This window comes from Diabrotica virgifera, chromosome 6 (genome assembly GCF_917563875.1).
Source record: "Diabrotica virgifera virgifera chromosome 6, PGI_DIABVI_V3a".
Taxonomy (NCBI): Eukaryota; Metazoa; Arthropoda; class Insecta; order Coleoptera; family Chrysomelidae; genus Diabrotica; species Diabrotica virgifera.
Genome location: NC_065448.1, coordinates 26,722,731 through 26,749,951, shown reverse-complemented (window position 1 = coordinate 26,749,951; position 27,221 = coordinate 26,722,731). Strand labels below are relative to the sequence as shown.

General features: G+C 33.4%; 1 protein-coding gene and 1 long non-coding RNA gene across 11 annotated transcripts in view; one reads left to right on the top strand and one right to left on the bottom strand.

The window, feature by feature from the left end:
• Nucleotides 1-27,221, bottom strand: part of LOC114333399 (uncharacterized) — a 439,275-nt gene that overhangs the window by 48,550 nt on the left and 363,504 nt on the right. For 2 of the 10 annotated variants that reach the window (XM_050654882.1, XM_050654885.1), the window contains exon 1: nt 26,940-27,106. The exons of 5 other annotated variants lie outside the window; for them this stretch is intronic. In XM_050654882.1, the coding sequence (XP_050510839.1) occupies nt 26,940-26,959 (20 nt within the window). In that variant the 5' untranslated portion in view covers nt 26,960-27,106. Of the gene's footprint in view, nt 1-8,968; nt 9,121-26,906; nt 27,107-27,221 lie in introns of those variants that run through there. 3 more of the 10 variants (XM_050654880.1, XM_050654884.1, XM_050654881.1) reach the window with 2 other exon arrangements.
• LOC114333400 (uncharacterized) lies at nt 18,056-18,657 on the top strand. Its single transcript, XR_003652948.2, has 2 exons — nt 18,056-18,163; nt 18,233-18,657. It is a non-coding gene; the product is annotated as an uncharacterized LOC114333400 (long non-coding RNA).

The following is a 27,221-nucleotide window of genomic DNA, read 5'->3' as shown; positions in this document are numbered from 1 at the left end:
TATTTACACATTCACGCTGCCCACTTCTCTGCCCACTTCCCTGCCCAATTCCCTGTCCAACAGGACTGAGTATAAATGCGGTATTACAGGAGTGAGTGTAAATGCGGTATTAAACTTGTCAGGATGACACGTTCCACAATTAAAACTTCCCCTGTTCCAGTGTTCCCATATATCAAAGTTTGTCCGACTAGACACCGTTAAGCTACTAACAAATTTTCAGCTTGCTATTAATCAACTTTTTTTTGGTACGCGGGATCCAGGCCTAATAGTAGAATTCTGCGCATAATTTGTTGATTATAGTTCTTTATACGAAGAATTTATCACACGTTTTTAATAGTTCCGCAAAACGTTACTTTTATGTTTGCCGTTTAACAGGAAATAAATGTAATTGGATTAGATCTTTAACAGATGAATCACCACGATAGTTAAAAAATGAGATTCACGGCATATTTTCCCTAATATGTATATTCATTCTTCTTGTATACATGACTAATATGAAAATGAGCTTAGCTTCCAAATATTCAGGATCTAGTTATAGTCCAGGAACTGAAGCTTTTCACCTCGCAATTTTTACAGAATGGATCGATTTGCTTGAAAATTAAAGAACAAGTAGTGGATAGTCCAAGGATTAAAATCTATATGATGCCGCAAGGCGCTTTTACCATGGGGGTGGTTGCCACCCCATCTGGGGGGTGGAAATTTTTTATTATATTTTGACCACAAAAGTTGGTAAAAACATTCATTCTAAGCAAAAAACGTTCTATATATTTGTTTGATAAAATAAATAGTTTTCGATTTATTCGCTATCGAAAGTGTTAGTTTTATATCGAAAAAATAAGCGTTTTTCAATAATATACTAATTTACGATTCACTCAATTTTTGCCGTAGAATAAATTTTCTCAAACCAATTTCTTGGGAATTAAATAACCTACAATTTCATATTGAAACATTTTTTCGTATCTCTGATGCTAATCGTTCTATTCTGAAGAAAAAGCCATTTTTTACCAAACTACAAAAATTCGTTATTCGCTTTTAACTCCAGTTTTGTAAAAGCTAATCTTTCTAAGCAAGTCAAACTTCTAGAATCTATTAATAATACATAAATAAAGAAGACTGAATAAGGCCAATGACTAAAAACATTGCTTACATTATTATGCTTCCAATTGGATTTCTCCTTTTTTTTTTCAAAAAATATATTGATTTTTTAACCGTAACTTTTCTATTTGTTACCTTAGAAAGTTTAGCAAAAAAGAATTTTGTAGCCTTTTATAAGGTCTATAAGACTATTAATATTAATTGTTTTTAAAATCCTCAATCGCAAAAAGAGGTGACTTTGAAAGGGTTGGTAAAGGTGGTTTTTGCATGTTATTACAAGTTTTAATTATCAATAGCTCACTCAATTTTTGCTGTAGTAAAAATTTTTTCAAATCAGTTTCTTCAGAATGAAATAAGCTACAATTTCGTATTTAAATATTTTTCGTATCTCTGATGCTAATCTTTCTATTCTGAAGAAAATGCCATTTTTTTCCAAACTACAAAAATTCGTTATTCGCTTCTAATTCCCTTTTTCTAAAAACTAATCTTTCTAAGCCGGTCAAACTTCTAGAACTCATTAATAATATAAAAATAAAGAAGTCCAAATAAGGTTAATGACTAATTTTAATTAGGTGGTGATTAGGAGGTTGCTTTGGATCACTTTTTCGCTGAAAAAAGTAGGGACTAACATTCTTTTCAATATACGTCACTTAATTTTTAAGCTAAAGACTTTGTTTTTATTTCTGTAGATAGATATTTTAAAATGTTTTAAATTAGTTTGAACAAGTTATCCTCGAAAAATGCATAGTTTTCTCGTTATTTGACTTTGAAAATACAGTATTTAGCATTTGACGAAGAAGAGCTAACATTTAATAATGTATAGCTCGATTACTATTGGTCTTAAAAAAACTAAAAGGAACGGTTTTGTTTATTGTTTCAAAAGGTACATTTTTGTTAAGTAAAGTTGTTTTGATAAAACGAAAACTTTTGGAGTTATTAGCCGAAAACTTATTAACAACATTGAATTTTTCGATATAAAGCTAACACTTTCGATAGCGAATAAATCGAAAACTATTAATTTTATCAAAAAAATGTATAGAACGTTTTTTGCTTAAAATGAATGTTTTTACTAACTTTTGCGGTCAAAATATAATAAAAAATTTCCACCCCCGAGATGGGGTGACAACCACCCCCATGGTAAAAGCGCCTTTCAGCATCATATAGATTTTGATCCTTGGACTATTCACTACTTATTCTCAAATTTTCAAGCAAATCGATCCGTTCTGTAAAAATTGCGAGGTTTTGTCCTATTTTAAGCTTCACTACTTGGACTATTAATAATAAAAAATGACAATAAAAAATGTTTGGTAAAAATGTTTTAAATATTAACATAAGACAATAAAAAGACTCATGGAAGGTATAAATGCGCCAAAATGAATTTATGTGCAATGTACACTTCGCAAATATCATCTCTATAGATCAGAGGTTCCCAAACTATTTTTTCTTGTAGACCACTTTAAAAATTTACTAGTTTCGGTGGACCCCCTGCTGCTACATTTTTACCATATTCCCAAAACTCGTTCCAAATGTGAAGATCTAACGATGGAAATTAGCGTCGCGGGTGAGTTCCAACCCTAAATTCATCATCATTCATCATCACCCAGCTCTTTGCGTCCACTGCTGGACATAAGGCCAGCCTCCCTCATTTTTGTCCATTGTGCTCTATTTTGACCATTTTGCATCCAATTTCTTGACATTTTCTTGAGATCGTCAGTCCAACGAGTAGGTGGTCTTCCTCTACGTCTTTTGTCTAATCTCGGCCTCCACTCAAGTAATCTCTTCGTCCACCTCTCATCACTGATTCGGGCGACGTGTCCGACCCAGTTCCATTTCAGGGTGGCGATTCGGGAAATTACATCGGTAACTCCTGTTCTTTGTCTTTGAAAATAGTGCTAAATTCGGAGTGGTAAAAATAAAGAAAAAATAGTAGGTATATTTTCTTACGATCTATTTATTAAAATGATAATAATAACAGACTTAAAAGAATTAAAATGAAACACTAACAACGTTACGTAACTTTAAATATGCAAATAAATAATAAAAAAAATACTCATAATTTTAATGGGAGGGATGTACTTGATTAATTGATAGCAAATTATCAATATTTGGCTTCAGTTTTATAAGGATTAACCGCAAATCTCCCCGTTCTGTGATGTTTAATGTGCTCCTTTTTTTTGGTAATAGGTTTGTAACGATACTAAAATTTTTTTCGACAAGGTATGACGAGGGAAACGCTATCAAAAGTTTTCTCGCAATTTCCCACAGCCCAGGATATTTTTCAGGTATTTCTGCCTGCAGCCAAAATGTTTGATAGCCTTTTTTAAATTGCACCTTCAGCTCTTCATTGGTGCTGAACTCTAGTAGTTCCTCTTGTAATACCACATCCGCCACTTCCGTTTCGTCAAATGGATTTTATGGCCCATGGTGGTATTTCCATCATCAAAATATCTTTAAATCTGTTTTTGAAGTCATCATGCAGCGCATTTAAATGTGGAACGTATGTCTGAATATCTTCATCAAGACATGCTGTATGTGACAAGTTTGGAAACTGTGAGAATTCGCGTCGACTAATATTTTGCTTCATAAATTTCAATTTTCCAAGAAAAGCCGAAACTACACTCTTTGTTTTTATTAAATTTAGGTTATCCTCTTGTAACTGCAAGTTAATGCCATTAAATTTTTTGGACAAATCTCTCAAATACGCAATGTCTGCTTTCCATTTGATCAGGTTTTTTTTTAAATCTGGACTATAAAATTTTCGTGGACCCCCACTCACAACTTGTGAACTCCCAATTTTTATTTCACGCCAACGTAGACCCCCGTTGAGTCTCTTGTGGACCCCTGGGGGTCCATCTGGACCACTTTGGGAATCACTGCTATAGATAAACCATGTCGTAGGCTTTTTGGTAAGACATCATGTGTGAAACATGAGTTTGGAGGGGTTTGGGGCACCAGGTGCAACAAGAATCGGTTCTGATGGCGTATTCGTGTTCAGCGACCCCAAAAAGACCCCGAATAATCTGTTTGCATCAATTTAGTGCCGTAAACCCTCGAAACTTCAGATGACGTGTCATAGCAGTGAACCTGGACACCAGGTGCTCCGGTGGTCGGTTCTGATTGCGTATTCATCTCCCTTCAGCGACCTGAAAAACCCCCGAGTACCAAAATATGGCCAATACACTTATTTTGACATTTTTCTGCACTTTTGGATGCATCATATGCAATTTAAAATTCAACTATGCATTTCCAGCCATTTTTCTATAGTAGACATTTTTCCTGGCATCATCCTGAACACAATTCAAAAGTTGTAAGTCTCTAGGTGCTGTATTTAAAAATCGATTTATTTTGTAGGTAATTCGATGTGTTATTTTTTTCTAAATTACTTAGATAAAAGATTGCAATTGATTTATCAGTGACAGGTTTCCAAAATTTTAAAAGTTTTTATCAATTTTATTTTTTAATGCAGATAAACAGATTTAAAGTAGCAAATCAACACTTAGCATTCTTGTTTTTGGGTTATTTCTTTATCTACAGTAAATACCTATTATTTTATTTTTTCTTTCAAATTATAATTCAGTTCCACTGTATTTATTACAAAGAAAATTCTAGTGATTGGCTTTATACCATAGTATAAACAAACTTATAATGAAGTAGAAAACTATTAATTTTTTTTTAAATCATTCAAATGGATTACAAATCTTCAAAACGTTTTCCACCCAGTCAACCATTTTCATCGGACCATCATCAGTGAAACATCTTGATATTAGTTAAAACTAGCCACATTTTTGGTTATAAAATCCTTTTCTAAATTACATGATAAATGTAATAAAATATAAAATGATGACACGAGGTAGATGTTAAAGGATTCACTTTGAAGAAAAGTCAAAAATGGGACCCACACCAATGCCTTTCGTCGATTTTTGTGTATTTCTAAAGTTTGAAATCAAGATTTGAACCAGATTGTACAAAAGAAAAAAAGGTGAAAATTTATAGTTACTAAGTACTTGGCACAACAAAAGTATTTATTTAAAAAACAGACCTCAAAATTTCGTATTGTTGTAAATGCCGGTCAATTTTGATCATAACTTTGAAACTAATAGACCAAGTTTATTGTTTTTAATAAAATAGGTGTCATAAAAAATGTTAATTAAAAATTGAAAAAGTTATTGTATTTGTTTATTAGCTTAAAAATTGCAGAGTTGTTTAAAAAATTCCCAAATCTCTCCTATTCAACGGATTTCAATTATTCGAATTTTATTTGAAAGCTTGAATGTCTTTTTATATGTAAAAAATCAAGTATTTTAAACTTCTTTTGTTGGCACTGCATAGTTTTGAAAATTAATATACTTTTTTTCAAAAACTAGGACTGCAAAGTATATATATACACCGTTATTAGGCGTCAACGCCCTTCGGTAGGGATCTATGGAGGAGTATCACCAAGCCGCAAGCCCTTATCCCTTGCTGTACCGCTCCTCCATAGGCCGATCAGATAGATACCAGTTTATTCTAGACCAAGTCGTAAATTCTATATGGAATTTTATACTACGACGTTGGCCTTTTTATTTTTCAATGACCGGACCGGGTCTCGAACCTCGATCGTAAATCCACTTTTGCGGAAGTTATTTTGTGAAAACTACTTGATTGATTGTGCTGAAATTTTGTGTAGTGCTTTTTATATGTATTTTTCAAAACTTTTTTGCCCTCACATTTTTTTTAAATGCATATCTGCCTAGATATAACACGGAAATGGATAAAAAACCTGAAATTTTCTAATTTTTTTCACAAATTGTTTAATAGCAAATTTAGCCCACCTTTTGAAGTGGCCGTATAGTAAAATTATCATTTCTAATAATATTTCAAAGCGATTAAAGAAAAAAAAGGGTCCAATACAATTTACCCAAATGAGAACAGATAGTGCATGGTCCAAAAGCCAAGGATATTGCTAATTGTGACGATATTGGTGTTTTTATAGAGCATTGTCTGAAAAACAATGTGCTATAAAATTGAAAAAAAAAGGAAGCAAACAATCTAAGGAAATGATGACCATTTTGTTCTGCGTGTTCGGGGTAGTCAAAAAATTAGTTGTGCTAGAAATAGTTTGGCGCTGTGTTGAAACAAGCACGATAATGAACTTCAGCTCATCCAAAATGTTGACGAAATAGTGGAAAAGACAAGAAAGAAGAATTGGTGTTCAATCAAATTGCTGCAAGACCACTGTTGTTGGATACGATAATGATGATTTTGCTTATTAGTTTTTTAAAATATGAATCAGATCTTATTGTTTACGCTTCTTTTATTTGAAGCTACAACCCAGTGCGCCACCGTGGCTCACATCGTTTATTTTTCTTACTACCCCCGCCCCTTGCAAAGGGGCGAAAATCACCAAAAACCGGCATTCGAGTTCAAACGTCCAACGAGACAACACACCTAATAACCTTTTATTTTTTCAACACTCTTATCTAGTTTCTAAGTGCATTTTTTATAGTCAATAAACGTTTAAATTCTAAAATCTTAAGTATGCGAAGTGATTTATTATTACCCCATTCAGCGTCTGCAACAAAACTTCGCACAACAAACACTTATTATGAATTTTTCTGAAGCTTTGAGAGGTGTTGCAGGCATTAAGAGGATTCTGACAAAGAATACAAAGCGAACCGATATGAAAGAACATTCTAGAAGACCGAGTATTCATTTAGTTATCTTATATTAAATAAACAACAAAAACGTTTTTACCATCTAACCTGAATGATACAGAATCATGTAAGTTTATACCAGAAATTTGCTACAAAACGATTTCATTTTAAGCAAATTTAATTTTATTATTGTTTATAAAAAAAACTTCCAAAAGCTTCAAAAGAGTGTTGCAAGCAGCAGAAGAAGAGAAGAAAAGAAGAGGAAGGCCACGAAAAAAGTGGTTCGATGCCGTCCGGACTAGGGCTTCCAATCCCGCAATACCGAGATCTCGGTATTGCGGGATCCCGCGTCATTTTGCAATCCCGCACAGGTGCGGGATCCGCGGGATTTGCGGGACTGAAAAAAGCGTACATTACTGCTGTAGCTACGCTCAATGATGACGAAGAGGCTGATCAAGTAAGAAACACGTGAGAAACAATGTAGAGGTTCCATCATCGGGTTCCGATCTTATTTTACATTGCAACAGGAGGTAGAGTTAAGTATATCGTCAGCATGTAATGTATTTACTTTGCCCGTCGCCATCTCGAGCTAATACACTTGAGTCCATTATTAAAATAGAAATCACTCTATGAATCTGGGGAGTTAATGGGAAAATATCTTACATTTACATATAAAGCCTAAAAAGGAATACCGTCGACGTATGGAAGCCGAAAGGGCATTTTCTGCTGCTGACTATATTGTGTCTAAAATACGCAGGAATTTGGCAGATGACAGTTTAGATTTAGATATTGGCTCGTATGAATAAAAATAAAAATGTAGTTTATACTCCAGATTTTGGAGTGCATACTCCACGCGGTAGTATCTACTCTTATGTACGGTGAGTAGAAACTCATCACATCAACATATTTTTATTCATATGAAATGTAGTATAAACTTATGTAGTATAAAGTTTTCCTGTAGTTGGCTGTATACCATCAATCACAAAATTGGAAAGAAATCCTTTGTAAAAGGTATAAAATTTTTTTTATTAAAAATCCCTTAAAAGGGCTACATCACAACAAAACGTTTTCGATTTTTATAAAAAATCATCATCAGTGTTCGATAAACTGGATGCTAGCTGAGCCACAAAAGAAAAATATCCGGGTGAAAACCCTTTACATAAAATATAGATGCCTTAAAAGTGCATACTTCAATAAAAAGGCCTGTGATGGTCACATGGCAAACAGGATAATGCCCTAAGGTAAAATATACAGGTTTCCCAACACGTGGGATCCAAATTGAGTTGATCACATTTCAATGACTTAATGGCAACTCAAAGAGTTGCCATTAAGTCATTGAAAAACACTGATGATGATTTTTTATAAAAATCGAAAACGTTTTGTTGTGATGTAGCCCTTTTAAGGGATTTTTAATAAAAAAAATTTTATACCTTTTACAAAGGATTTCTTTCCAATTTTATACTTTATGCTCATACTCATGAGAGCGTACTTGGAGTTTATACTCCGTTTTTATTCATACCATCCAATATGTTGTGTTTCCTTTGCAAACATTTTCAATTGAAAGCTTTAGCTAAATAATATTAACTTGTAGCTAAGTAATATAGCAACTAAATTAGTAAACTATATTAATTTTCAGTTGAAAATGGATTTTTTTGGTTGATTTTTAAAATTTTGTTATTGTATTTTTTGAAGATAGATTTTTTGTTTTTCCAGTATTTGTTACTGTTTTTTGTGAAGAAAACACAGTTTTGATCTCATACTAATAGTAATACTTAAATAAATGTGAAGTTAGTTGATTAATTTATTGTTTTATTTGCCTTATATAAATATGACTATTTTCAATATGCGGGATCCTGCAAATACCGAGATCCCGCGGGATTGAAAATTCGTAGTCCCGCAAATACCGAGATTGAACTCAGGCTGCGGGATTGGAAGCCCTAGTCCGGACTAACATGGATGAAATGGGAACAAGGGACTGGGAAGAACAAGAGAACTACCGAAAAAAGTGGAAGAATCTAGTCTAGCCTACCGAAGCCAATGGGCTCTAAGGCGTGTAGTGCTATTTTAAATTATTAAAAAACTTTTCCTAATATTAAAAATAGGAATAAATAAAATTTTACATTATTTTGATATTATTAAAAAAACGTTAAGATATCTAGAAAACAAAATGTAACCTTTGTTATACACTCGAACACTAAGTTTACCGTTTTCAAACAATAAACAGGTTCAAATCGACATACTTTGCAGTCTCTTTGGACTTTGTAGGCCAAGAATTATGATAATTCTGCTGCATCTTCTGCTGCACCATGTTTGCGGAACTATAGCACTTTTACCAAGTAGCATTTATAAAAACATGAACACTTCTCAGAAACGAACCAAAACCTTTTTTACACTGAACATAATGATAACACTTTACGAGCTATTTCAATATTTTTATCTATATTAGCGTTTAGATTAGAGAGATAAGTGAGTTAAGGTAAAATCAATAATGTATTCAAGTTCTAGATGATAAACAGGTAAAACATCAGGTTAACATCAGATATTTTATTTTCATGGTGGAGTCTGTGAATACGGGAAAAATAGGATCCATCCAAATTTCGTTAGTGATTTTATCAATTATACACTCTGGGCCAAAATTAACCTTAAGATGTCTCGTATTTCCTAAACCTGTTGTCCGATCTAAGTGATTTTTTTGCAGCAATATTGCTGTAATATTGATGCTAGACAGGTAAATTGTCGTATACCGGGCGTACCAATCAAACTGTGTTTTTTCTCAAAATTTGCATCACCCTGTGGACTATTTTAGCATTATAAAATACTGAAATTCAAACCCAACTATAGCCTCAGGTTTTCTTAACATACTGTTTTTTGATCCATTCGCTTATGTTGGTTCATAAAAAAGTTAGGTACTTTAACAACTATAGCCATGTTTTCATCAATACACGGTGCTTTTAAATAAGTATGGCAAACTTTAAGGGGTAATTCTGCATAAAAAATGACAGTTTGCTTTATAAACGTATGTCTGCAAATGCTTAGTTTCCGAGGTAGGGGATGTTGAAATTTTTCTTACAAACTGACGATTTATTTATTGCTTTAAAACCTGTTGAGATATGATGCAAATTAAATTTGGTGGGTTTTAAGACATAGTTATTGCACATTTTTTGACATACAATTAAGAATTTAATATTCACCATTGGCGCACATACGGGTAATATGAGGCTCAATATTACCAATGAACTAAATTTAATATTCACCATTGGCGCGCAAATTATGAGTGCCAATTATGTGTGCAAAAGAGCAGGCAAATTCAAGAATGACACCATACAACAGCTGTTTAGGTATAAGAATCTCGCAAAAAGTGGACTTTCTACAATGGATGTGAACAAAATTTATTTGGTTTCGCAATTAGTGCTACATAATGTCACACACATTATAAATCATGAAACCGTCATTTTTACTAATACCTAGAAAAATCCTTTACTTTCATTTTGAAACCTAATTGTTTGGAGAAAATTCCAGATATTAATTTTTTTTGTTTTCAAAAAATTTAAAAGATATTTTTGTACATGTACATTACTATACAAATAATGATTGAACAGTTTCCAAGAAGCGTGATATATTGTCAGGTACCTATATTGTCATCCACAATATTTCAAAATCAACAGATATTTTTTATCAAAAAACATATGATCCAGCATCTAAATTAATCAAGGTAAGCGATATCAGAGATATTATTAGAACCAACAATAGTATTTGATGTAGCAGCATTACATATGTGCTACGTGACCTCATAAACATTGAGCAATATTATACATTAAAAAGATGCCCCACCGAGAGCCTTGTTTAAAATATATGCACTTAGTCCCTTTTTTGGTATATCCATGTGTGTTTTTCTTTGTGTTCGTTAAATACGTTGTCCTTTGTAGATATCATCTGTTTTTGTTCACTACTAGATTGCTTATTTTATATGTTCCTTAACAACCAAAACGTTTTCGAACTAAACAGTTCATCATCAGAGCTGTTGACAGGTTTTTAATATGCTTGAGTCACCAAAATATATGGGTAAAAACCCTTTAAATGTTGTATAATTATAGAAAGTTTACTATATTAAATTGAATGTGATGTTTAAAATCATCTTAGATTTAACATCAGGCAACACAGCACCCCCACACAACAAGTGGGATGCTCGTCTGGAGGGCAGATCCTCTGCCTTAGTTGCTACTAATGTGAGCAATCCTCTACACTCTACAGTAGGGTGGTTCGAAAAAAACTTTTTTTCTTATTTCAGATCGCTATAGTCTGCAAAAGTTGCCATTGGTATAGACTTGAAAAAAGCACTAATTATTATTTTTTTTATTAATTTGTCTTCCGGTCGCGCAATGCCATCGAAGTTAGCAAAAATTGTGAAAAACCTTAATTTTTCATATATTTTTTTAACAGGCCAGATGGTTTTAATTGCGTTCCTATACCATGAATTAACTACTAAAAGTATGTAAAATCAATATAAATGCACTTATTATACATTTGTTTCATATCTTTCGGTCGCGCAACATAATACAAAATGAGTAAAACTAGTAGTTTTTGCAAAATTTCAAAGTTTGGCTGTTTGGTACAATTTAATCATAAGACTTTTAGAGATGGTATAGTTTAATTTAATTACAATAATATATTTCAAATAGCATATAAGGTAAATTTTGATATTCAAATTCAGGTGGAATTTGGTCGCGCATCTTCATCAAAAACAGCAGACTACCGAGAGACGAGGCGAAAGTGACGAATGCCAGCGAAGCGCGCGCTGCCACAAATAAAGATACATGTGGGAATACCTCTACAATGGAGTATTTGTCTTCTCTATTACAACGAACTGCCATTCCACCACCTTTTCTAACACTTAGATGAAAATACAACAGGCCCAATAGGATATTCCGGACCAATTGGAAAGGCCCTACCTGATTGTGAATGACTACCACTTATTGATTTTAATCCTATTGATTGTGAGATTCCAAAAGTTGACAAGCGTATTCTTAGCAAGCACCAATAATTGTACTTGCTTGAGATATCAGAAGTCATCAAGTCAGGACATTGTTCAGAAGACTTATCAGTGGGTACGTGATCCTATCCCACCGTTACATTCAAGATGGCTTACTACTGCAAACCGAGTTTTGCGTTTATACATCAGTGTGTCCAACCCCTCTGAAAATCTGAGAGAGATTGTCACATTCATTCTCAAATGTTATAATATGCCTATGTGGTTTGCCACAAAAATAAACCACAAATCACAGATGGGCCTAGACATGATTACAAAATCATTGAATGTTCAAGGTACTTACCAGAAGAGCTTCTTCAAGTTGTTGATCCCATTTTACAACGGAATACTTACTTTGCCCATCCCGAAAATTTACTTTTGGCTATGGTTGGGCTTTAGGCGTATCATGAAGGAAAAGCAAGCAATATCTGAAAGTTACTCTATCAGAATTTTTAAACCAGCAAACTTAAACTTTGAAGCTAAATAGTATTACGAAACTATCAAATGGAACACCAGTACACTGACTCCCCTCTACTGCTAAGAACATTGACTAATGAAGAGATAAAACAGTATGTGAGCAATGACTTCCAGCCTGTTATGAGTATAGATACTTTGCCATCCCATACACAGGCAGTTGAAAGATGCGTTAAACTAGTGACCGTAGCTTCAAGTAAAGTGTGTGGACACAGTTCCAGAGACGGCTGTATTAGAACCACACTATTGCACCGCTTAGCGATGTCAACGATTAAAATCAACAACAAATGGTAGTCTTTCACAATCAGGTAAGGCCTTTCCAATCGGTCCGGATATCGTATAGTGCCTGTTGTATTTCCATCTAAGTGTTGGAAAAGGTGGCGGAATGGCAGTTCGTTGTAATGGAGAAGACAAATACTCCACTGTAGAGGTCTTCCCACATGTATCTCTATTTGTGGCTGCGCGAGCTTCGCTGGCATTCGTCACTTTCGCCTCGCCTCTCGGTAGTCTGCTGTTACTGACGAAGCTGCGCGACCTAATTCCACTTGAATATCAAAATGTATCTTAGATGCTTGGATTTTAAATATATTATTGTAATTTAATTAAACTATAGCATCTCTAAAAGTCGTATGATTAAATTGTACTAAAGAGTCAAACTTTGAAGTTTTGCAAAAACTACTAGTTTTACTCATTTTGTATTACGTTGCGCGACCGGAACATATGAAACAAATGTATAATAAGTGCATTTATATTGATTTTACATACTTTTAGTAGTTAATTCATGGTATAGGAACGCAATTAAAACCATCTGGCCTGTTTAAAAAAAAATTTGAAAAATTAAGGTTTTTCACAATTTTTGCTAACTTCGATGACATTGCGCGACCGGAAGACAAATTAATAAAAAAATAATAATTAGTGCTTTTTTCAAGTCTATACCAATGGCAACTTTTGCGCACTATAGCGATCTGAAATAAGAAAAAGTTTTTTTCGAACCACCCTACTCTACAATACGTAATGTGAGGAACTGCCCTTTGGACGAGCAACCCACGTATTGTGTGGGGAGTTCACGTATTGTGTTACCTGAACTTAAATCTTCTTCTTCTTCGTCTAGCCATTCACGTCCACATCTGAACATAAGCCTCTTCAAGTCTTCCTTTCCATTGTTTTTTGTTGTACGCTACTTGGAGCCAATTTTTCCCGGCAGTTCGTTTCAGATCATCTGTCCATCTCATAGGAGGTCTGCCTCTGGACCTTTTGTGTTGGTATGGTCTCCATGTTAGAATTGTTCTGTGCCATTTGTTTAGATCGCTCCTAGCTACATGTCCAGCGTATTCCCATTTCAATTTTAGTGATTTTTGTACCACATCGGTGACTTTGGTTTTCTGTCTTATCCATGTGTTTATTTTCCTGTCCTTAAGTGATATGCCAAGGAACTTAAATCTAGGACTAGTAAATTGAGTAATTAAACTCAGATTTAGGGTTGATTACAATGAAAATCACGATAAACGATCGAATGGTGTATTTTCGTCTTTTCTATACAAAGTCTCAATGCTAACTAACTAAGAACAAACGCTAAATAACATCGTTTGTGTCCTTTTCGCTATAAATATACAGGCAATCGTCAGAAGACCACACACGATGTGGTAGTAGGTATGTAGGTCTATAGGTCACTTCACAAAGTACAGGGCCCTTGAAAAGCCATATGTTGGGTCTCGACGACCGAAATATTAAAGTAGCCCTCCAGGGGCGTATCGTACGGGGAAATCTCACGACGAGGTCGAAGCGCGTGTTGAAGCGGGCTTCAAGTGTTTCCTAATTTAAACGTCGGCAAAGAGATATATAATATATAACAGTGAAAAAGAAAGAGAACGCAGTTATCCTACAAGACGGTAAAATTAGTAATATTTACTTTGTGATAAAATGGGTCAAAGCATATGTCCCGAAGAATACAGACAACCAAAAAGGTGACCGCCCCCCAGTGGTAGAGGTAAAAATATTAGTAGTTTGGTTAATTCTGACAATGATAAAAATTAAAACAAAACGTAGTTTGACCATAAAATTACCACGCCACTTATCGTACCCTCGGTTGACGAGACGATCCACAGGCCAATAAATTTTAGCATTTGGTATTATCTTAAGGGTCATAAATACCAAATTTTGACAGAAATTTCTCTATTTCACGTTGTGTTTAATCTTTTTCACGTTGGGTTGAATCCCGTCTTCAGTTTTTATCTTTTTCTGTTACATTTTTCTATTTTACTCAGAATGTAGCCCCACGCTCTGTCAGTTTACGTCCACTTTCTATAAAAAATTCGACTTCCTTGGTTTTCCTACTGGCCGAACAAGAAAAAGGTGGATAGACGAAGTGAGAATCGATGCAAAAGAGATATTGAGGGTGTATAACTGGAGGAGAGCAGCCAGGGACAGAGATACCTAGATGATGCTGGGGGACGCCAGGGTCCGACTAGGGCTGTAGGAGAGAGTGAGATAGGAGAGAGTGAGAAAGGGGTTTCACCCTATTGTAGGCATTTTAAAAACATGTTTACAGATTTTGGGTTTGTTTCATTATGCTACAACTGTTTGTTCTTTAATCTGTCTTTTCTTTTCTGTCCATATTATATTTATGATCTAGAATCTAGAATATTTATGATATATCCATTTGTTCCTTAGATGTGTCTTTATTATTTTACTATACGTCTTTACACATACGGAAATAAATTATTTTGCTGAACGGAAACAATTATATGAGTTTATTGTTGTTCGTGTCTTCGTTTATCCAAAAATATTTGTACCCTTGCTCTGTATGACCTTACCGTCAATAAAACCTGACGAAAATAGGAAGTCCATACGTTTTCGGAAAGTAATGACCTCTTAACAAGCACACATTTAAAAACGTGACTTCAAATAAAATATTGGTAATTGACAGATTAAACGAGCAGTATAAACGAACAGCAATTTTGCAAATGTGATATTTACAGACGCAACATGCTATTAACGTAAATACTGCTTTGATGCACTAATTACTAATATCACTATAATTTCTTTAACAATTTCTAAAAATAAGGTAATACGAGTAGTATTTAACGGCATTCACAGTAATTTTTAAGAGGTCGACATACTCGTATATATTAATAGTTCAAATTATTTAAACAATAGTCCATTGAAATGTTACATTTTTAGGACTTAGCTTGCGTTTTTTAGAGGACGCAACTTTATTTTTTTAATGCGTAGGGGTGGTCAGTAAAAGCTTAAGTACAAGTTTGTGGGTCGCCACCCTTGTGCTCCAGCCGCCATCTTGGAAAAAGAGGTGCAAATGGGGTTTCGTGCTGTATCTTGTAAACTAGCAACCCAACAGAAAATTTATTTAGATAAAATGTAGCAAATTAAATTTTCTACAATTTTATTTCGATTACTATTTATCGTCAAGTGACTAACAAAAAAGTTATAAACAAAAATAAGTGAAAATTTTGTAACAAGTTTCCTTTTGGATGGTATATAACTTTTTTTAAAGTGTCAAAAATGGTTTAATAATAGCATAGAAATGTTGAGATCATAATAAATTGTATAAATAAAAAAATATAGATATGATGTCATTTTATTGTAAAATTAACCAAAAAAAGTTATACCCTCCAAAAGGAAAATTGTTACAAAATTTTCACTTATTTTTGTTTATAACTTTTTGTTTGTCACTGGACGATAAATAGTAATAGAACTAAAATTATATAACATTTAATTTGCTACATTTTATGTTTGATTATATTTTCTGTACGGTTGCTAGTTTACGAGATACAGCACTAAAACCCTTTGCGCCACTTTTTCCAAGATGGCGACCAAGGGACAAGGGTGGCGACCCCACAAACTTGAATTTAAGTTTCCACTGACCCCTCCTACACATAAAAAAAATAAAATTGCGCCCTCTAAAAAACGCAAATCTAAATGATTGTTTTAACAGAGTGTTTTTAATTAAGAGTAAACAGTAGCGATCAACAGGTAGCAAAAACGCGTTCCAAGATTGCGGCTGTAATTTTGAATATTTTTTCGAGATATTTGGCACACGTATTCGTAATATAATAAAGAATGGCGGTACAGAGCCCCGTTTTAAAAATATATTAATATGTGGAAATTACTCTGTAATTAAATACAATATTAAAAAAACGAGCCTGTACCGCCATTAAGAAGAACAAAAAAATACACTTTCTTCAAATAAACTTTTTTATCCGATGCCTAGATTTTGTGTCATTTTGGAACTACTAAAATTTTTTATTTCATTAGTAGTTCCAAAATGACACAAAATCTAGGCATCAGATAAAAAAGTTTATTTGAAGAAAGTGTATTTTTTTGTTCTTCTTAATGGCGGTACAGGCTCGATTTTTTAATATTTTATTTAATTACAGAGTAATTTCCACATATTAATATATTTTTCAAATTGGGCTCTGTACCGCCATTCTTTATTATATTACGAATGCGTGTGCCAAATATCTCGAAAAAATATTCAAAATTACAGCCGCAATCTTGGAACGCGTTTTCGCTACCTGTTGATCGCTACTGTTTCCTCTTAAGAGGATGAATAATTTTTTCGACAATTACAAGAACCAAAATGGCAAAAAGTAAAGTTAAAGAAGAAAGAGTTAAGAATAAAGTTATAAAGATAAACGTGATAAAACAGGGGTTAAATCGGGGTTAAACGAATTTAAGTTTATAAGAAAAAGAATTTGCAGGTAATATAAGAAAATAAGAGATGTTTAAAAATCAAACCGAAATCAATATTTATAAATACGTGAGTGATACAAAGAAATGATATCCTATAAAACTATAAATTAAGCAATATGCTGTCTAAAAAGATAAAAGGGAAAAGAAAATGTATTAGAAATTAAAAAGATTGTTATAGAAAATCACTGACACTTTTGTTCAAAAGAAATAAAAAGTGAAAATCAGGGATAGAATATCACTAGGGTGAGGAGAAGAGCAGTAGATAAACAGATTAAACGGTATAGGTATGCTGAAACTTGGTGATAAACAGAATACGACAAAAAAGATTGGAGCACTGTGGAAATGAAAAATGGACATATGGATATGTGAAGATAATGTAGAATATCCAAACGAGACAGACACATTTGGAAATTAAACGCATATAAGAAGAAGAAATCATCGGCGTTAAAAAGGCAATTATAGAGGATGCAGAAAAACAACAGCTGAAATGGTCCACAGAAATGGTTTGAACTTAGTCCAAATTGATGAAAAAGAACTACTAAGAGAACAGCGTGAGATTGTAGACATCTAGAGAGATGTTTCCACAAGACAAGGAAGGCCAAAAATACAGGGAAAGACTAACATCAGAAAAGCAATGAGCACGGGAAACTTGAAGGAAGAAATGGGCAGAGATAGACGGGCAGATAGACAAATTAACATAGTGTTAGTGAGTCTACTAGAGAAGTGATCTCTAAGAAGGGAAGAAGTGTCCAAGAGAGGGAGTAGAAGATCAAATTCGAATCGATCTAACCCATGCAGAACCTAAAGTTTGATACGTTTATTTAATAATATTAATCTTCGGAATACTTCTCTAACATTTATATATGTATATGATCTTTTAGTATCGTCATAGGCTTATCTTTTTTATATCGATCTCTCATGGTTGACAAAGAGAGATAAACTCTCCTGAATATCGATATTGACGTATGCAAATCCTTAGAATAAAAAAGTATGCATGTTTTTCTAGCGGCTATCAATATTATCCATTTTTAATCAAGTTGATATATTATAAAAATAATCTAGCATGAGATTAAAGTAACCGTTTTGAAAACAAGATAAAACATATAAATAAGTATATCAGAATCTGTATTTTTTAGAATAGATGATGAAAAATTCTGACCGACACTTCAAAGTTTTCTAGTTATGAGTTATATCGCAGCGATTCAGTAAATTTTATATCGATGATGTAAGACAAACATAATAGATCTAATATCTAATTAATACAGTAGTTCTCCTTCAATTAAATTTATTTCAGATTGATACAGATTTCAGATTGATAAAGATAAAAACCTGAACATGTTTAAATTCATCAGTTTTTTGTCCTCTTAATAGCAGGTTAGGTACGAGATATATTTACAGTTGAATTCATTGTTATAAATGAAATAATTGTGGAAGTAGTAATGAAGACTAGGTACAGTGCAACAAGCAATGGTGGACAGGGGACGATTGCGCCGATGGTACCTGCTATAATCCGGTCTCGATACAGGGTGATTAGGCTATGGACACGATTGAGCCGACAGCATATTTAATCTTTACAGCACGATAATTATTAGGTAATTACTTACAGCTTTTTTCTAATTAATTAGGTGTATCAAAGGATAGTAAACAATGTTTTATACTTAGTAAATAATAAGTCCGTAAGTGTAAGTGTACAACCTTGAAATAAATTCTTATATTTTATTTCTATTTTTAATTATATAACCTAATCCATTTCGTCTATTAATGCGTAACGGTGAAGAGGTACAGTCGCATAAGGAAGAGATTGGGATATTCGTGACCAGACATCTCGTAACAATTCGCACACGCGACAATTCGCAACCGGACAAGTGGTAACGGACAACTTGTAAAGGCGACAGTTCATAACAGCGACAGTTCGTAACTATACAAATTCGTAACGTCAAGATGGAATTACTCTGTTTATTTTTGTTAACGTGGAAACTAACTGCTATTACAGTTATAATTGAAATTATGTTTATCAAGTTAACGAATCAGTACCGGGATAAACATGTTTAACACATTTTATATTTCGTGTTTCAGAATATATTAGAAGTCTTTAAACACAAACAAATATTTAAATACATACAAACTTTTAACAATATTTTTAAAAGTTTATCCCTTTTATTGTTCCTTAAATTTGTATATACATACCTAGACAAAGGAATAATGAAGTAATTCGTGAAATCTTTAAGCAGACAACCGTCTTTAAACATTACCAACTTTCTAAGTAAACATTTTGTAAAGGAAAGATTGGAATTGCCTGTTATTATAATAAACCTTGTGACTGGTACTACCACCAAGACGAGTTCTTCTTTCTTCTTTTCCCCTAGTGTCGGTACTAAGCCTGAAACGAATACCCAAGCTCATAAACAAACGGTTCCCTTCAGGTTTTGGGTTTTATTTTGATTTGGAAATTGCGTGGAGGTTAGGTGCGGCTAGATCCTCACCTAGGTAGAGGTATCATTGTCTACTGAAAGTAGAAAACCACAGAAAGCTACCTTCCCCCTATCCTATGTGGATATAGTTGAAAAGAGGGATGGCTTTTAATACTTTAATACTTGGTTTAAATACTTTTATTATATTCTGAAGCACGAAATAGGAAATGCCTTAAAAATGTTTATTCTGATACCTACTGATTCGTTAAATTGGTAAATATAATTTCATTAATAACTGTACCTAATAACAGTTAGTTTCCACGTTAACAAAAATAAAAAGAATAATTCCATTTTCACGTTACGAATTGTCCGTTACGAATTTGTATAGTTGCGAACTGTCGCCGTTACGAAGTGTCGCCGTTACGAACTGTCGCTGTTACGAATTGTCCGTTACCATTTGTCCGGTTACGAACTGTCGCGTTACGAGATGACATGGAACCTGGGATATTAAGTCATCACGGGAGGGGACGCAATCATATACAGGGATTAAGGAAGGACCATCTGAGTTAGTTCGGAGCAATCGTGCCCTCAGCTGAACGTACTCTAGGTAAATAAAGTCGGCGCAATCGTCCCATACCGGCAATGGTATAACCGATGATTGTAGACATTCCATGGACAAATTTTGCGTTCCTTTGGTTGATCGAATCCTTGTTAGTGAACTGGTTTTTTGTTGATACGATATCATGGCTGATTGATTGAAGTTCCGTCTGGTAAGCCTTAAGAGGCGTGAAGTAAAAGTCCTATTAAAAGTCATACATAACCAAGTCTAGAAAAAGTGCGAAACAATCACCTCGAAGATGATCAATTTGGAATAGGAACTAGAGAAACCATGTTCAGTTTACTACTTCTTACCTAAAAATGTTACGATCAACAGAAAGGTATACAGTAGAACCCCGCAAATCCGAACTAATTGGGGGGCAGCCTGTTCGGATTCCGAAAAGTTCGGATTATCCGAAAGTCAGCCTAATTAATAATCAAAGCTTTCGTTTTCGTTGATTTTGAGTCGCAAAACGTTCTCGCAAGAGTGTGGACAATATTTTTGGACTCAAGTTAACTGCAAGAGTACCGAAGTAAGTTTATATTTAACCTTTATAAGCATTACATATAAAGTACCTAAGTACGTATACATTTTTAAGAAATTTTGAATGTCGAAAGTCCTATTAATCCTAAATTGTTTAATTTATTGGATTTCTGCTGTATAATAAACATGTTTTTAAGTTTTTGTCTTGAATTTTTTATTTTTTTTTTCACTTGCCGTTGGTTCGGATTAGCGGGATTCGGATTTGCGGGGTTCTACTGTATTTATATGCTTCATAGACTTCGAAGAAAAAAACTGAAAAAGTAGTTTTAGATGGGAAGGACTACTAAAAAACTTGTATTGTAGCTAAAGTTAAAATGAAAACTTTCACGTCTGCAAAAGTAGAAATTAGGAGAGGAGTTAGACAAGGATGCGTTTTGTCACCCCTGCTATTTAATATTTATTTTTAGTTTCTATTTAAAGAAGCTCTGGAGAATCCCAAGGGTGGAGTCAAGGTGAATGGCCTTAAATATAACGATATATACAATATGACGTTAAACATATACACATGGTGAATAGCAGAATATATGCCGATGATACGGTGTTGATTGCAGATTCCGACTGGGGTATACAACGACTCCTCGACAGGACCAACTCAGTGTGTAAGTAATTTTGTATGAAAATAAACATAAGGAAATCCAAAGTGATGTCAATGCGAAAAAAATCAAAATGTACCGCAACCTTATACAATAGACAGGCACTTTTTAGACCAGGTCAAGTTCAAGTACCTGGGATAATGGATTGATAGCAGCTTAAATACTGATTCCGGATCTAAAAATAAGATCGAGAACAGAACAGGCAAGAAAATCTTTTGAAAAGATAAAAAGACTGCTCTGTGATTCTAGAATAAAACTAGAAATTCGACTACGTTTATCGAAATGCTACGCCTGGTCTACTTTTTTCTATACAGTTGAAACATGGACCCTTAAAACATTAACCGTTAATCAATTAGAGCACTTTAAAATGTGGATCTACCGGAACATCCTCAAGATTTCATGGACATCGAACATCGCACACCTTCAACGAATAAGTACTGCCTAGAATAGACAATGAAAAAAGAACAACATACCTAGGACACATACTGAAAATAAAGTAAGTACCAATATGTTCAACTAATAGTGAAACGAATGATCAAGGGGAAGATAGGACTAGGAAAAAAATAAAGAATAAGTATGCTATAATAAGATGGCTGAATATAATTCAGCATTGCCCTTTTAATCTTAAATTAAAAATACCAGCAAAACAAGGAAAAACGTAGAAACATTTCTTTTCAGTTGGAAAATATTCAACGTTTTTCTAAATTAAGATCAATCGTCCTTTCCTGTTTGTTTACATCCTTAATAAACAAATAAAATCATTAGCGAGTGAAAACGAAAAATTAATTTTTACGACTTCCAAAAATAACTGAATGCGTCGATTTTTTTTCTCACCGCACTTCAGAAACGTCACTCACGACGTTACCTGTTCAGAAAATGTAACTATGAATCACAACTAATTAAAATCCCTACCCACTTGAGAAGCTTTAATAATTATGTGTTACCTTTAAGTATGACTATTTTATCATTAACAAATGAAACTATTTATCGAATCAGCTGAAATCATTTATCTTTGAACTCATGCCGCCACTTTACTTCGTTAGTTACTTTAGCTTCCATTTATATCTAATCTAACTAAACAATTTCCTAACTTTTTCAATTGCTTTTATGTAATAATAGGGCAATTTCCTTCATCTAATATGGAAATAAGACTTCGAAATGTGAGTCCACAGAAGAGCCTATTAAAATAAGTAAACCGAGCATACTTTTATCACTTCGGCTATATAGCAAGAAGAAAGGGGACAACGAAACTATTTTTAGTAGAAGAGAAGGTAGAATGCCGAAGACCAAGAGGAAGATCCCCAACATCAAATGAAGACTCTGGTGGAAAAATCTCTAAATGAAGCCTTCCATCTGGAATAAGATCGCGGCAAATGGCGACAAGCAAGCTAACAATATTTAGTTAGAGTGTCACAAGGCCCTGATAAGAGCTTAAGGAATGAGGAAGAGGAATATGGAGAAAAGTTTCACATTAATCCATTAACATGAAGCATTTCGTCACTTATCATCCATTGTCTTTGTGAGTTTATCGTGTAAAATTATTATCTTGCTCAGTATATTAGCCATTTTATATTAGGACTTGATCAACAACACTCTATTTTATAATTATCAGTATGGAGTTTTATTTGTTAATCGATTCTTTCGGGAGCTCTGAATAAGATCTTGAAGTGGACGAGTTCTATGAACTCCTAAAATTTTAATATTTTTTAATGTGTTTTTTGTAAAAGTCATATCTGTTTGGATGCTTTTCAATTTCTTAATTTCAATTTTTACATATTTTTTCTATTCTCATACATCATATATCAATTATGATGTCACTACCTGTATTATAATGAACTTCATTATGATACAGATTTTCATTTATTTCATTAAGATACAGATTTTTAACCAATAGAATCGCGATAAAGGTGGCACAAGCGCAGTGACCAATGGCGAGTCAAATACATACGCTTTGACAGTTCTCAATATGTAAACAAACTGTCAAACTGACAAACTACTTAATTTGTTTGCGTTACAAAATTAATAATTTTAAATATATTTTTTGTTGCGAATGATCATAGAAAAAATCGTGTATACAACTTGCATTTAATTATCATTATGAAGCTCGTACTCTATAGGAAACTCGCCGCTTCGCGGCTCGTTGCACCTTATTCTCGCTTCATAATGACCATCATTAAATGCTCGTTGCATAATATACTATTAAAATATTCAAACTTCGTTTTAAAAAAGCTGTATAAGAATTTCTTTTCCAATTCTAATGAGATCCCTCTCTCGCTCTCTCTTTTAGTGGTACTTCAAAACATTTGACTATAGCACTGAAGATGGCTTTGTAAGCCGAAAGCGCTCAGCTGGGAAATTAAAAACTTTGCACACTTCAAAATAGTTATTTTCCTAACAAGTGCAGAAAGTCACTCTTTTCCGCACGCGACTGCAGTTTGCCGAACGACGCGAAGCGGGAGTTCGGCAAGCAGTCGAGTGCGGAAAAGAGACTTTCTGCAAGAGTTCGGAACAATATTTTTTCTAAGAGTCTTTAAAAAATTACCAAAATTAATTTAATTAATATGAAAATACATACACAAATTAATTCTTTCACAAGGTTGTCAAAACCAAACTTTCAATATAATTAGTTAGCATGACGACGATCTTGGTTTCCATGACGATGATTCAAAACTACTGTTATTGTCTACCGATTTGACTTTCGAATATTATGTCAAAATAATTTTATTTCATCGTATTGTCGCGTTAATTTCATTAAAACAGGAACACAATAAGATATATTTGAAATAAATTAGTAAATAATATCTTAGTTTATTGCATGTATTATAATTACTTTAAGGCCATATTAACATATCTAAATTAACACGCGTGCGGAAAAGTAAAAACCGCGTGCGGAAAAGTAAAAACCGCGTGCGGAAAAGTAACACGCGTGCGGAAAAGTAACACGCGTGCGGAAAAGTGAAACTTTCTAAACTAAAATGCGTGCGACAAAGTAGACATTTTTGCACGCTCGTAGAAAATAGTTATTTTCCTAACAAGTGCAGAAAGTCATTCTTTTCCGCACGCGACTGCAGTTTGCCGAACGACGCGAAGCGGGAGTTCGGCAAGCAGTCGAGTGCGGAAAAGAGACTTTCTGCAAGAGTTCGGAACAATATTTTTTCTAAGAGTCTTTAAAAAATTACCAAAATTAATTTAATTAATATGAAAATACATACACAAATTAATTCTTTCACAAGGTTGTCAAAACCAAACTTTCAATATAATTAGTTAGTATGACGACGATCTTGGTTTCCATGACGATGATTCAAAACTACTGTTATTGTCTACCGATTTGACTTTCGAATATTATGTCAAAATAATTTTATTTCATCGAATTGTCGCGTTAATTTCATTAAAACAGGAATACAATAAGATATATTTGAAATAAATTAGTAAATAATATCTAAATATTAGTTTATTGCATGTATTATAATTACTTTAAGGCCATATTAACATATCTAAATTAACACGCGTGCGGAAAAGTAAAAACCGCGTGCGGAAAAGTAAAAACCGCGTGCGGAAAAGTAACACGCGTGCGGAAAAGTAACACGCGTGCGGAAAAGTGAATATTTCTAAACTAAAATGCGTGCGACAAAGTAGACATTTTTGCACGCTCGTAGAAAATAGTTATTTTCCTAACAAGTGCAGAAAGTCATGCTTTTCCGCACGCGACTGCAGTTTGCCGAACGACGCGAAGCGGGAGTTCGGCAAGCAGTCGAGTGCGGAAAAGAGACTTTCTGCAAGAGTTAGGAACAATATTTTTTCTAAGAGTCTTTAAAAAATTACCAAATCTTAATCAATTAATTTAATTAATATGAAAATACATACACAAATTAATTCTTTGACAAGGTTGTCAAAACCAAACTTTCAATATAATTAGTTAGCATGACGACGATCTCGGTTTCCATGATGATGATTCAAAACGACTGTTATTGTCTACCGATTTGACTTTCGAATATTATGTCAAAATAATTTTATTTCATTGAATTGTCGCGTTAGTTTCATGAAAACAGGAACACAATAAGATATATTTGAAATAAATTAGTAAATAATATCTAAATATTAGTTTATTGCATGTATTATAATTACTTTAAGGCCATATTAACATATCTAAATTAACACGCGTGCGGAAAAGTAAAAACCGCGTACGGAAAAGTAACACGCGTGCGGAAAAGTGAAACTTTCTAAACTAAAATGCGTGCGCGAAAGTAGAAATTTTTGCACGCTCGTAGAAAAATACTTTTCTTTTCCTCTTCCTTCAGTTTTATGGAAGATATTGAACAAAGCTTGAAGAGATTACATATTAGCGATATAAGAAAAGGGACACGGAAGAAGTACTATGAAAATTACTTAAGTCCAAAGTCTTTAACTATAATCGTAAACAAGTTACGGTATATGGGCACCATTATGAACTTGAATACAATGGAATGAATAATAAATATAATACAACATATTATGGAAACGAAATTATGAAGACTAATAAATCAAGGATATAATATTGGACTAGAGCTGACAGAAAAGGAAAGGAAAAAATTGGGACGCTGTGGAAAGTGATAGGTAGGTATTTGTATTGATATTGATAACTCAATCGACGTCACGACAGCTTTTAGCTGTAGCATGGCAGATATAAATGCGCAATGACCAGAAAGAGAAAATGAGGACGATAAGGTAGACCGTGACTGGGAAATTAACACTGTTTATAAATAAATATTCTCCAGAAGCTAAGAAAAGACAAAGAAATTATTAACACTGTAAAGAACAAAAAATTGGCTTACTTTGGCCAAATTGTAGACTTCTACAGTCTGTAATTGATTCTACAAGGCAATATTGAGAGCAACAGAAACAGAGATCCTGGAGGCAGAAGTAGAGCCTAGCTGGAAATGTCTAGGAAATAGACTGGTCTAACGTCAACTGATCTATTTCGAACTGTTGTGAATAGAATAAGATTGGTTGGTCGATATTATAGTCGCCAAAATCACTAGAAGATAGAAACCTTTAGGAGTTTAGAAGAAGTAAAATCAAAGATATAACACATAAACAAATTTAAAATGGACACAACATACAAAAAGCAAGACTCTCCAACAAACAGAAATAGGAAGAATGCATTCAATCATGCTGAATAGATGAACGTTTTGTATAAGGACTTATTTTTTGAGATAAAGAAGATTAAATTAAAAAAAAAGAGATAAGGTCATAGAAATGGGAGCATACCTACTGAAAGAGACTTAGTTTTTACATGTAATTTTCAAATTAGAATTGACTTGTTGTTGTCTTGTTGAGATTTAGATAATGATGACTATAGTTTCACCTAATACAATACATCGAGTAATTTACCATAATTTGCTTCTAAATAAAAAAAATAAATTGAATGACTAGATAACATCAGGATCAGGAGAATGGGAACAGATAGAAGAATAATAATAATAAAACCGGACGAAACAAATCGCTAGACGGCAATAAATGGTTGAAAAATGATGCTGTGTCACTTTCTGATCAGATGGAAACTTTTCTTCCACGGAAAAATACTACAAAATGGTAAAAGATAAGAAAATAAAATAAAAAACACTACATAAAGTAAAATTTTCCGTATGAGAATCAGTTATAAATGTAAAAACACATTAAAAATCGATAATTTGTTGTAATTAACGAGTATATAAATAAGAAAAAATAGTGGGTTGACCAATATATTCCGACTGTTCAGATTGTTAAAATGTAGGTCTTAAAAATACATGAAAATGATAATTATGAATGAGATCCCAATAATGAACAAACCATAACCAAACTTACGCTATTATTAAAATATAAATATAAACAACGTACTTCTTTTTCGTTTGCACCATGTTTTCACACTTTAAAAATACCACACTAAACACACACAACAAAAAATATACATGTGAGAACTAAAAATAAACAAGTGAAGGCGCGCTTGCTACATAGAACTGCACAACATTCTCTTTACTCGACGGTTGACTTGGAACTAAACTTTTAATAACATTAAAAAGTATATGTGTGTTATGTGTGTATGGTTAGTTTATCATCGTCGTTTAGTTTTATGGCGAAAGGTTAAAACGGTTTTGACCGCGGTTTGCAAAATGTTGTGGA